Below are 13751 nucleotides of genomic sequence, written 5' to 3'. Positions count from 1 at the left end.
CTCCCAGAATTCTGGGAGTTGAAGTCCACAAGTCTTAAAGTTGCCAAGTTTGGACATCCCTGCATTAGGAGGAGCATAACACTTCAGTGTTTGAAGTGTAAATAAATTATGGCTAGATGAAGGTGAAAAAAATGGACTGAGCATTAGGATCAAAGGAGAGAGTGACAATGTTAACTTTAGAGCAAAAGAATAAGAGATCAGGAACTTTAAGGAAACTGCGTTGATTTAATTTGAAGAGTTATATTACATAACCCTAACAAGAACGTCCCACCCGTAGTGAGGCAATCCTGATAACTTGATTCTGCGTAGTCGTTATATAGTTTAAAGTAAATTTTCTGTTTGTTCACAGAAACATCAGAGAGATTGCAGTCTATTCTACTTGAGATACAGCCATGTGATACGAATGATTACTTCACAGAAACAAAATTGTTAAAAGAATATTACAGACCAGACTGCGGTGATGGGAGAGCTCCAAATGTTTCTACTGAAATTAAAGGTAATCAAGATTGAAACAAGTTTGTGTCAGGGAAGACTGTGCTGAAGATTAGAGGATACCAGCAACTTTTATTCCAATAACCGTTATTCACAAAAGCAAAGGGTAGCTTTCTCATTTATTTATTTGAAACCAACTGATCTTCTTTAATCTGATCTTAATAATAATAATAATAAAATTTATTTCTTAGCCGCACCCTCTCCCGAAGGACTCGGGGCGGCGTACAAGAAAACACATAAAATATAAAATAGACAACACATACACAATAAACAAATACATGTACATGGACATGGAGAAGGGAGGCAGATAAATAGAGACAATCAAAACACAGTAAAATCTAAAAACCCCAGAATTAAAATTAAAAAACCCGTCAGGAGCAGAGTGAGCGAACTATGGTTGAGCCAGGCCAGCTATTTGGAATAGGTGGGTCTTGAGCTTTATCCGAAAGGCGTGGAGGTCAGAGGTAGTCCTAATATCCGGGGGAAGGTCATTCCACAGGGCTGGGCCCGCTACAGAGAAGGCTCTACTCCTAGACACCGCCCCCCGACATTGTTTGGCGGACGGCACCTGGAGGAGTCCCTCTCTGTGCGAGCGGATTGGTCGCAGGGATGTATGGGGCAGGATACGATCCCGCAAGTAGCTAGGTCCTGAGCCATGGAGCGCTTTAAAGATCGTTATCAGGACCTTGAAACGCACCCGGTAGACCACAGGTAGCCAGTGCAGCTCGCGCAGGAAAGGTGTCACATGGGAGTACCTTGTACTCCCCATTATTACCCGCGCGGCCGCGTTCTGGACCAACTGTAGTCTCCGAGTGCATTTCAAGGGAAGCCCCATGTAGAGAGCGTTGCAGTAGTCCAGGCGAGACGTCACCAGCGCATGAGTGACTGTGTGCAAGGCATCCCGGTCCAATAGGGGACGCAATTGGCGCACCAGGCGAACCTGGTGGAACGCCCCCCTTGCCACGGCCGTCACATGGTCATCCATGGACAGCCGGGCATCCAGGAGGATGCCCAAATTGCGCGCCCGCTCCACCGGGGCAAGTTGTACGCCCCCGATGGCCAGAGATGGAATTAACTGGTTGAACCGGGGGGCCGGCAGCCACAGCCACTCTGTCTTGGAAGGGTTGAGCCTGAGTCGGTTGTCATCCATCCAGACCCGTACGGCTTCCACACACCGGGACATCACTTCGACGGCTTCGTTGGGGTGGTTCGGGGTGGAAATGTACAGCTGAGTATCATCAGCGTACAGATGATATCCCACCCCAAAACCACGGATGATCTCACCCAGCGGCTTCATATATGTGTTGAACAGGAGCGGCGAGAGGACCGACCCCTGCGGCACCCCACAGATAAGGGGGCTTAGAGTCGACCTCTGCTCCCCTGTCAACACACATTGCGTCCGGCCGGAGAGGTAGGAGCCGAACCACCGTAGAACGGTGCCCCCGACCCCCAACCCCTCCAGTCGGTGCAACAGGATACCATGGTCGATGGTATCAAAAGCCGCCGAGAGATCTAATAGGACCAGGATAGAGGAACAACCCCTATCTCTGGCCCTCCAGAGATCATCCACCAACGCGACCAAGGCCGTCTCCGTGCTGTGTCCGGGGCGAAAGCCGGACTGGCGCGGGTCTAGATAATCATTTTCCTCCAGATGTCGTGGAAACTGATAAGCCACCACACTCTCTACAACCTTCACCAAAAAGGGAAGGTTGGAGACAGGACGATAATTGGCCAGCTCCATAGGGTCCAGGGAAGGCTTCTTGAGCAAGGGTCTCACCACCGCCTCTTTCAAGGCGGCTGGAAGAGACCCCTCGCCCAACGAAGCGTTCACTAGGCCCTGGAGCCAGTCGCGTGTAACCTCCCAGGATGCCAGTACAAGCCAGGAGGGACACGGGTCCAGCAAACATGTGGTAGGTCGCAGTCGTCCACGCACTCTGTCCAAATCCTCGGTGGCAACCAAATCAAACTCTTCCCAGGTTGGTTTCTCAAGACTCGCCACGGACGTCTCCACTGGGCCACTGAAAGGGACCCAGTCCTTCCGGATTTGAGCGATTTTATCCTGCAGGTATTTCCCAAATTCCTCTGCCCTACCCTGTAAAGGGGCCTCCCGCGGCCTCTGAAACAGAAGGGAGCGGGATACCCGAAACAGGGCGGCAGGGCGGTTCTCCGCGGATGCAATGAGAGCGGCACAATATTGACGTTTGGCCGCTCTCAATGCCACAAGGTACGTCCTTAAATGGGCTCGTACCTGTGTTCGGTCAAATTCGGAACGGGAGGATCTCCAACGACTCTCTAGGCATCTCTTGCGGCGCTTCATCACCCTTAGCTCCTCGGTAAACCAAGGGGCCAGGGTAGATCGTTGCCGCCGGAGAGGCCGCAAAGGCGCCACCCGGTTCAAGGCCCCGGTAGTCGTGTTGTTCCATGCGACCACCAGGTCCTCTACCCGAGGGCGGGTCAGGGCTACAGGAGGTGGCCCAAGCTCCACCTGGAACCTATCTGGTTCCATCAGGCGCCTAGGGCGGAACCATCTAGTTCCGGTTCCGCCTCCCCGCAGCGGGGGGTAGCTCCAGGGAAGTCAAGTCGGAGGAGTGAGTGGTCTGACCATGACAGCGGAGTGATGGTTAAGTCTCCTCCTCCCAGATCATTCAACCACTGGCCAGAGACAAAAACGAGGTCCAGGGTGTGACCTCCCTCGTGTGTCGGGCTCTGAATCAGTTGAGTCAGGTCCATGGCTGTCATGGAGGCCATGAACTCCCGAACCCCCTCAGATGCTCCTCCCACGGATGGCAGGTCTTAGTCTGTTGCCATAGTTATTCCAGTGAAATTGGGGACTGCTGATTACTCGCTGCTTCTCCTCCCCTCCCCCTCCCCCAGCATAATTGTAAACTGGATTTGGAATGTTTTAAAGAGTTAGATGCCTAATGAATATTGATTACTATTAAAGGAAGCTGAGAAAATTTGGCCTGAGAAAATTACCTATCGTACTTATCGTACCCCTAGTCCTTCCTTCTCTTAAGCTAAACATACCCAGTTGCAGGAACTGGGTATGTTTAGCTTAAGAGAAAGAAGGACTAGGGGAGACATGATAGCAGTGTTCCAATATCTCAGGGGTTGCCACAAAGAAGAGGGAGTCAAACTATTCTCCAAGTCACCTGAGGGTAGAACAAGAAGCAATGGGTGGAAACTAATCAAGGAGAGAAGCAACTTAGAACTGAGGAGAAACTTGTTGACAGTCAGAACAATTAATCAGTGGAACAGCTTGCCTCCAGAAGTTGTGAATGCCCCAACACTGAAAGTCTTTAAGAAGATGTTGGATAGCCATCTGTCTGAAACGGTATAGGGTTTCCTGCCTAGGCAGGGGGTTGGACTAGAAGACCTCCAAGGTCCCTTCCAACTCTACTATTGTATTGTATTATTATACTAAGCTAACAGTAGTAAATCTCAAAATGATTATTCTTATTATAAAACTTTAATGTTGAAGTCATCTGAATTAGTGGGTAGAAGTAGAAGATATAGGCCGTCCTCAGTTAACAATCACTCATTCAGTGTCTGTTCAAAGTTGTAATGATGTGGAAGGAGTGTTGAATTCTGGTCCTTGGAGTTCTGGTTGTCCCAGCATTCTCCACAAAGTCACATGATTACAATTGGGGTACTTGGCAACTGATTTGCATTTAAGACTGAGGGGTACAGTGTGCCGCAATCACATGATTGCCATTGCCTCTGGGACTCGAAACTTCCTGCTGACTTTCCTACAGGTTTGGAAGCCAGCAGGAAATTGCGAGAAGCTCCTTATTTATTTATGAAATTATTTGTTGCCTATCTCGCGCCTGCGTGACTTAAAACATAAAAGCATTAAAACATTAAAACATTACAACGATCAACATTAACGTCCTTGCTTAACCATCAATGTACCTTGCTTACTGATAGCAACAGGGACTGCCATTGATAAGCAGTGCAATCTTGTGAGTGTGTGCTTTGTGAAAGCATTGCTTTGCGATGAAAATGCTGATCCCAATTACCACTAATATCTGAGGAATATCTGTATAGAGATTGCAGATTAATTTAAGGATCCAATCCTGAACTTTGGTTCAACTTGTAGTATTCTGCAATTAGTCCAGTCTAAATCTATGACAAGTTTAAATATAATGTAATATTTGGGGGAGGGGGGAGAAGCTGCCTTCCATAGTCTTAATAAGGAAAACATTGTTTCTGTTTTTTAAATTATTATTTTGTATTACAATGGGTGTGATTTGTAGGAAAGCTTGATTGTTAGGAGAAGCAAATCATGCTCATTTCCATGTCGCGCTAATGTTTCGGAGACATATGTAATGCCTCCGCTTTCCACTTTTATGTTAACAATGCAGGTATCTTTTTTGCAGGTATCTTGGAGCTTCATGAAATTAGATTATGCTGGACTTTATAGAATCTCAGAATTTGAAAAAAAACAGATTAGAATGCATCAACAATTCTGGAGAAGTGAAAATCAGTCTCAAATTACTGTTCTATTTTATTGCGCAGACTAGCTGATGCATATTGATTACTGCTATATTAGATAGAATTCTAAATTTTTAAGGTGTTTTCTGAAAGTTTAGATAACATTGTGGAATAGATTTTTCTTGATATTGGTGTTCTAGTGATTCTAATTCTTTGGCGTTCAAGTGGTTTGAACTCATCCAATTTTCACTTTTATTTCTGTTTTGAATAAAGAGTAGGATATCATCTTATTTCTCTAAGTTTAGTCTTTACAAGAAGCCACTGACAATGAATATCCAGAGATTTGAGGCATTTTGTCAATATTTTATTTATTTATTTATTTATTTATTTATTTATTTATTTATTTATTTATTTATTTATTTATTTATTTATTTATTTATTATCTATCTATCTATCTATCTATCTATCTATCTATCTATCTATCTATCTATCTATCTATCATTTATCGTATGGCAGATGTTAGCCAGGAATCACTGAGGTTGCCTCTGTGAAAGGAATTTTTTTTCGGGCGGTATTATCTTTACCCGTGGGAAGCTTGAATGCCGGTAGGCAATCGGGGGCGGCTCCTTTCTTGTCCCTCTGTGATTTATTCTTGGTTTATTCGCACGGGAATCGAACCACCAAGACCTCAGCAGTGCGCAGGCCCTGCGTCTTACCACATGAGCCACTACGGTCCCTTGTCAATAATTTTATGATGGGAACGAATGTGAGAGATCTAAGAATACTGTCTAATACAATTGTTTGATGTTTTCTTCCCAGTAAATAAAAAGTTGGAATCTAGTCCCTGCAAGCTTTTATCTTATCTTTACAGCCAAAAAAGTTGTAGATCTAGTAGGCACAATATCATATGCATCTTTCTGAGTTCCCTGTCAATATTAGTCAGAATAGTGACATCAAACAGCCAAACTGTTTAATGAACTATATTCTTCTGCAGAGGTTTAACTAGAACACATGCTGCTGAATGTTTCTAGTGGAAATGAATATTTGAATATTGGGGAGTTTCTAGGTCCATGATGGTGACCTATGGCATGCGTGCCAGAGGTGGCACTCAGAACCCTCTCTGTGGGCACGTGTGTCATCGCCAGCTGCTCTACTGGGCTAGCTTATCTTTGCGTGTGCCAGAGGCCCGGAAACCCAGCATGTGCATGCCGGCCACCTAGTCTTTGGGTTTCCGGGGCTCCGGTGTGCATCAGAAACCAGAAGACTAGGTGGTCTTCGTATTTCCGGGATTCTGGGGCATATGCACGTTCCGGTTTGGGCACTTGATGCCGAAAAGGTTCACCATCACTGTTCTAGGTGAATAAGGACTGATTGAAGAGATATCCATGAACAGTGGAGACGACGGCTGTAAAGAATTTATCCAGACAAAGGGAGATTACATTCTGAACGGCTGCTTCTCGTGGAAGAAAAAACAATGATCTCCCATGGATTTGAGTGCCAATTGAGTAGCAGCGAACCTTTTATAAAGAAACTAAACCAGCTAAATTCACTTTCTGATCACATTCAGAAATGTTCAGTTTAATGCTTTATATATATTAGAAACTTTTAAAATGGTGAACTTAACTTGGCACCGCGTGAGTTTTATTTCTTCAAATTTAAAGAATTTTAAACAGATTTAAGAGTTTAAAATATACAATTGGAAAAAAGCACACACACACACAAAGATTTTAATTTCAGATTCAGAAAGTTTTAAATGGCCGAGGAGACCACGTCCATTGGCTATTTTTGCTGTAAGATTTGAAAAGCAAGTATATAATTAAATAATATATCATGGAAAGTGACTGAAGCAGAACTAAATTCCTATTAAGAACTGAGGCTTGTTAAAGGTTGCAAATGGACACTAGAGGGAACTAAAGCACCAGGTAGAAAATAGTTAAAATGGCTAAGCTAGCTATAACTTTGATCGTCTTAAAGAATCCTTCAAAACGGACTGAGGCATTAATAATAACTTAGAAGTGGTACAGATGCCAATGGTTAAATTTTTAGAAGTTGATGAGCAAATCTGGATAGTTAAAGTGACCTGGGTTTGTGTGTGTGAGAGACCTGAGTGGGTTCTAGTGGAAGTTAATTCTTCTTTGAGTGAGGGGATTATTCTTTTACCTCTTACAGAGGCCTTGGTTTTCCCCTTTTTCAAGAAGCCATTGCTGAATGCCAGTATATTGGATAAATTTCATCCAATAATTAACCTTTCCTTTTTGGAAAGGTGGTTGGGAAGGTGGTTATGCAATAGCTTCAAAAAGCCTTGATGAAGCCAATTACCTATATCTTTTTCAATCAAGATTAAGACCAAGATGAGGGATAAAAACAGCATTGGTTGCACTTTGGATGATTCCTGGTATGTGAGATAGGGTTGTATATCCATCCTTGCTGTATTTGACCTCTCAGCAGCTTGTGATACCATCAAACATGATATCTTTGATTGACTTGGAGGATTAGGCATGGGTGGCATAGTGTTGTGCTGGATTGCTTCCTTTTTCATGGTTCAGTAGTGATTGAGGAGAGGTCCCACCCTCAATCCCAACTGTGGGATGCCACAGGTGCTCTCCTCTCTCCTATTTGGTTCACATTTGTTCACATTAAGAACATTAGATGGAGTAGTTGAATTTCACAGATTTATCAGAGTCTGTATTTCAAACAAATAAAACAGTAAAGAGAGGGAACTTCATGTAAAAGGATTCAATTTTGCCATCTTCCCTGTTTAATCAGAGGGATTCATGTTTATACACGTAGATTTTAACAGATATTAATACGGTAATAAAAATAATGATCTTTCCGTACTTGAAAATCGGGAGGAATTTAATGGTACTTTTTTTTGATAAATTACATTAAAAGGTTGTAATATTATGAATCTGATGAAGTAAGCTGCAGCTCACAAAAATGTACACTTCTAAATAAAAGTTGTTAGAAAAAGTGCTACCGTAAGTTAACATGACTGTCCTACAGAATTAGTCATTTTTGTTATATGTATGCAGAAAGTCAATATATTTTCCCCAATTAAACATGAGACTCCCTACATTAGGACTGTCTCTATACATTGCAGATTTTTGACACAATGTGCTGATGCACAACAGATGTGACACATGTTTGGTAAGGAAAGAGAAGTGAGTGAGTTTGATTAGAGTAGGCCAGGTTTGCAGATGTTTGATTTACAGAGTTAAATTGAGTGGGGGTGGGATTAATTGTTTCAAGGGCCAACAATTTTGCAAGGTGTTAGATGGCAGTTGTGGAATCCTTGCTAGACTGGCATATGTTTTGCTTCTAGTCAGTTTGCTATCTCTTGCATATTCAAACCTGTTGCATCTAATTCTAATACCTGCTTGGCTGATTTTGTCAACTTTATTAATTTAAATGCCAGCACTGAGTTTGTTGTGTGCAAACTTGCTTTTTATTATTTGATTGAATTAAATTATTTAGTTGTTTTGACAATGTATTTAATGTTACATATTTCAGGGATAGGGTTGATTTACCATTATTGCTCAAAGATTGCATTGCTAAATAATCCTAGTGAAATATTTTTGAAAAGATTGTTAGAGCTGTTGTAAGAAGTTTTGCTTTGTGTTTTATTTTTTTAAGGTAAAGAACAACATACAAGTGATGTCACAGCTCAAATGGTGTTGGTGTGTTGCTGGCGAAGCATGAAGGAAGTTTCATTGCTTTTAGGGAAGTTATGTCAACTTCTGCCTGTACAGATGCTTCCTAGTTGTTCAAATGCACTGATAACAGTGGACCAGGTAGGGTATCTAAAATGTTAGGATTTGTTCAGCCAGAGAACTTCAGTATTTACTGGATGGATTATTGGAATCATTTTATTCTGTCACAGTTCCGTAGTTCCCTGTCTGGTGTGTTCCAAATAATAGCAATGTCTTGATGAAAAATAGATAGGATAATTTTTGGGGAAGATATTAACAGCAGTGCACTTATTTTAAAATGGGGATCTTATTAATTGCTCCCTTTCTCTTCATTTGACTTTCTTAATTAGTCCAAAGAATTTATTTAAGCAATATTCTAGGCAGCTCATGAATACTTACATTAACAGAAACAGTGTTGAAGTAAAGAATGTTACAACAGTCCAGTAATAAAGTAAATTTTGACATTTCTATTTCAGTATATTTTACTTTATTACCGGATATAGAATTGTCTTGCAAGAGTTCCTCTTAAAACTAATGGGTCATCATTTTAGAGAGATTTTTTTTCTTAACAGAGAAAGAGAATGACCACGATAGGCAAAAAGACAGTGGGAGCAAAAGCAATTCCAACTTCCCACCTGCTCCCCCATTGAGTTTCCTTATAGGAAGCAATCAGGGGGCCTTTTGAAATCCTGCCTACTGCCTGCCTGCAGCATACATTTGTGGAGCATGAGGAGGGGGTGATATGGACTGGGAAGGATGCACAGGTGTCCCCTCCCCCGCCCCTCCCTACTGGTAAGTGGCTCCTGCTGAATTGGAGAGGAACAGAGAGATTGCAAGACTATTTTTTTACATTGAAAATGAAGATTATATATCTGCATCCGCAGCATAGCAGCAACAGTAGCACTGAAGCAGCCACAACTTTAGATGCCATAGGTTCTGCATTTTGGACACATTCTGTAAGTTAGCCCATTTGAGATACCTTGGTTCAAAAATTTTTGCCCATGATGTGACTTTTAATAGAATATAGATTCTTTCTTCCAGCCATATGGGCTTAGGAATCTTCTGTTTAGGACAGTGCTTATATCAGTAGTGGAATTCTCTTACCTTCCCTACCGGTTCACAAATGTGAGTGCATGTCTGCGCATGCGCAGTGCTAGCGCATGATGTCGGAGCGGGTGCGCGGAGCCTCCTCCTGGTTTGCCCGAACCGGAGAGAACCGGCTGAATGCCACCTCTGGTGGTATATATGTATATATTAAAGTTCATTTACTGACTTCCACATTTATGTTTTCCATTTGGCAAGCAGCAAGGTGAGATTTGATGAAATTATCATTACAGTATAGCTTTTATGGTCTGTAATTTTGGATAACAAACATATTGATTGATTGAGGATATCATATTCTCTGTAGGCTAGATGACAGAATTATGCTCACTCAGACCTGTTTTTAAACCTCTCCCCTCCCATTTTTTTTAAGACCGTGAAAGCAAGCACACCATCTGGGACTGTTCAAGAGAATGGACTGCAGTGTTTACAAGAAATTAGCTTACCACAAGTATTTCATTTGGAAATATTTTGGATTTATTAGATTTCTGTTTTTAATTGATGACCTTTTCCCTTTCCCATATGGTTTTAACCAAGTCAGTTTCCAGCCTTAGAGACTGATATACGTGATACAGACTTTTTTCTTTTTTTTCTGGGGGAAGTTTATGATGAGAGTTCAAAAATAAAACTCTAGTTTTTCAAAATTATGATACCATTTTAGACTGAAGAAGTATTGATGTCGTGCTGAATATAGAGTTTTGGAACTAATTCTAAGATGTTTATTTACACGTCTCAAACAAATGTTTTCAGCTGGCTCACAGCTGTGCGTGCAGTCTTGCAACGTTTTGGAAGTGCAGAAAAATGACCACCAATATACCATTAAGCTCCTTTTCTGTTCCAAGTCAAACAGGATTTGGTTTTAAAGACTTACGTTCATCTTTTAAAGCCAATGCCATGCATTTTTCCTGAAAACATAGCTATAAATATTGGCTGTTTGGTCAATAGCATTTTTTAAAAAATCTCTTACATTTCTTCACACTTTATCATGCTATAACCTTGATTACTGTTTGAAGATAATAAATCTGAGTAATTATAAATAAAATAATCCTAATAATGTTGATTTTGTTTTGCCTATGCAGTTATGCGCATTATGGGTCTTATTTAACTCTGTTCCCGAGTTCATTCCACAAGACTGTGCAAATTCTTCTGGTATAAAAAAGCATAGCATAGTTGCTTGGCATGAGTGGTTAGAAAAGAGAGAATATTAAAATTTGATAATTTGAATGTTCAAATATTTGAAATTCTACATAAGGTTACAATGTTTGTGTGTGTGTGTGTGTGTGTGTGTGTGTGTGTTTATTAATGATTCTTGAAATACATTTAATATATTGTGAACTTTTCAGAGTGCATATTAATCTCCTGGACAGCTTCTTCCCAGCTCTTCACATCTTGCCTCCATGTGTCCCACATTATACTTTGTTTTCTATCCAGTATGTGATCTGTAGAGAAGCTATATATTTTGGAATTGTGGCTCATACTACTTGCTTAGGGATGACTCTGGAGGTAGAAATGCAATCATCTTAATTTACTTGCTGTAAATATTCTTTACAGCAGCAGCCCCCAACCTTTTGGGCACCAGGGACTGGTTCTGTGGGGAAAGGTTTTCCGTGGACTGGAGGGGGTGTGTTTTTGCATGCTGCCTGCATCCTGCGAATGGGGCTTTGTTTGTTTGCACAGACTGGTTGCAGACCGGAGGTTGGGGACCCCTGGTTTAGAGCTAGTTTGATGTAGAGGTGCCTTAACCAGCACCAATTAGCATTGGGGCTAGAATCCAGGAGTCTGAGGTTTTTTACAGTGTTCTCTAAAGGGAATCAATCAATAAAGTGATAATCAAAGTCATATTCTGAAATAAACCTTATTTATTTGATTAAGGCTTCATTTGTTAGAACCAATTTGGTGTTGTGATTAAGGCATCAGGTTAGAAACCAGGAAACTGTGAGTTCTAGTCCCAACTGTAAGTACAAAATCTGCTGGAAGACCTTGAATTAGTCACTGTCTCAGCCCTGGAAAGAAGTCAGTGACAAATTACTTCTGAAAACATCACTAAGAAAACTGCAAGGATCTATCCAGTAGTCAATAGGAGTCAAAAACTAACTCAAAGGAACACATTTACACAAATATTGTTTATATAAGGCTCTACCTATATTGCATCTGTGCATAACATGTTGCTGCTGCTTGCAGCAAGAGTACTAAAAGACATTGAAAGGAAAAACTTCAGTGAACTCGTGTAGTGACTTAAGATTCCTAAAGTCCTTTCCTAAATTATTGCATGACATATTCAATTGTATTACAATTATTGCATTCCTAAATTATTGCATTACATTGCAATATAGATTTTAACATTTATAGCATTACTACTGCTACTGTTATGTTTTAAAAATTCAAATTATTTATAATTTAATTTCTTTTAAAACAATTAATGTAATTAATTTAAAATGAATGGAAACAACAGTACTAAAATAGAGTTATACAAATTCATCATGTGTTTCTTAGCTGAGGTACTTTACACTGAAGAAAGGTGATAAACATTAATCAGTGGAACAGCTTGCCTCCAGAAGTTGTGAATGCCCCAACACTGGAAGTCTTTAAGATGTTGGATAGCCATTTGTCTAAAGTGGTGTAGGGTTTCCTGCCTAAGCAGGGGGTTGGACTAGAACACCTCCAAGGACCCTTCCAACTCTGCTATTGTATTGTAATGTACATGTAAGGCTACTCTTTATTTGGTGTATTTACTTACTCTGCATTTAGTACATTTATAAAATAAGCCTGTTCAAGGAGGTTTTAAGGCAAGAACCTTTTTTTCTTTCATTACCTGTTCATTTGTGAAGGAATGTTTAATGTTTGTTGTTTTGATGTAGAGAAACGTCAAATTTGATCTCACGCCTGTCTGAAGTGACACATTTTAGCCATAGAGATCAGGTGGGCATTTGTCAGCATAGTTCTATGTTTCTTCCATGAGCTAACCTAAATGTGCTTTTGAAAAGGTCAGTTCTGAGCTGAAGAAGCTTCTTGGATGAGAAGCAAAATGTTTTCAAGAAAAAAACAAAGTCCAGGTGCCTTTTGAAAAGCACTTTTGGAACAGTCATGACGTGGGTGATTGAGCATCTCCATAGACATTCTTCCATGAACTATATTCTTTTATATAGAGGCAGAAGATTCTCTGTATGAACTTTATCATTCACAGTTTGTCAAAAGTGTTTCTGTGTACATGGCGTACATTTTTCTTGTTTTTTTTCCTTCTGCCAGGTAAAAGATATTGGGGAATATTTCAAGAATCATCTCCTAAAGTCACGACATAGAGGAGCATTTGAGCTAGCTTATGCTGGTTTTGTAAAACTCACTGAAGTATTCTCAAGGTAAATTGTTCTGTTATGAATGCCTTTACTTTTAATCCTTATCTGAAAGTAGCCATTGCTCATTTGGATTTATTGTCCTCGTTTGCAGAACTATTGAGCAAAAATATTACTGCATTTTACCTGTACCAAATAATACCTTCTTTCACCAAAATACCTCCCTCCCTCCCTGTATACTGTATGTTCTCTAAGGTAAATGTCATCTATAGGGCCAGTCAAGCCTTCACAGTGATGGCTTTTCTCCAATGAATAGGTTGTCCCCTGATATCTAGACTGTTCCCCCATTGTAGTGCTTCCAAAGATTTTGAAGAGATAATCCTCCATCTGAGAACAAAGAGGTTTGAGCTTGCTCAACTGGGCAGCGCTACTCGGAAATGTTGTTTCAAATACTATGATTTTATTTTAATGTTTGTGTTGCTTGTTGCAAATCACTCAGAGCTATTTTGAACTCTGTGGCCTTCAGCTTATTGTAAGTGAAAGAATAAATGATAATTGAAGCAAAAAGCAAGTGGTCTTTCTGTATAAGTTGAAGGCCAAAATATATCTATAAGGGACAGTTTTTAACTCCATTATGAATTAAATGTAATAGCTTACTACCACATTTTATATCAGATGTATCTTCCAAGATAAACTCGCCTAAGTCACACTATGGAATAGTGTAACTGAGATATAACTATGGCAA

At 40.7% G+C, this 13751-nt stretch overlaps 1 protein-coding gene across 2 annotated transcripts in view; it reads left to right on the top strand.

Annotated features, from left to right (window-relative positions):
• Positions 1–13751, top strand: part of THADA (THADA armadillo repeat containing) — a 111859-nt gene that overhangs the window by 23316 nt on the left and 74792 nt on the right. For both annotated transcript variants that reach the window (XM_081940023.1, XM_081940024.1), the window contains 3 exons: positions 350–496; positions 8560–8717; positions 12963–13072. In XM_081940023.1, the coding sequence (XP_081796149.1) occupies positions 350–496; positions 8560–8717; positions 12963–13072 (415 nt within the window). The remainder of the gene's footprint in view (positions 1–349; positions 497–8559; positions 8718–12962; positions 13073–13751) is intronic.

Source organism: Natrix helvetica (genome assembly GCF_964273705.1).
Source record: "Natrix helvetica genome assembly, chromosome: 2".
Taxonomy (NCBI): Eukaryota; Metazoa; Chordata; class Lepidosauria; order Squamata; family Natricidae; genus Natrix; species Natrix helvetica.
Note: the sequence above shows the minus strand (reverse complement) of the source record. Positions and strands in the feature narration are given on the sequence as shown.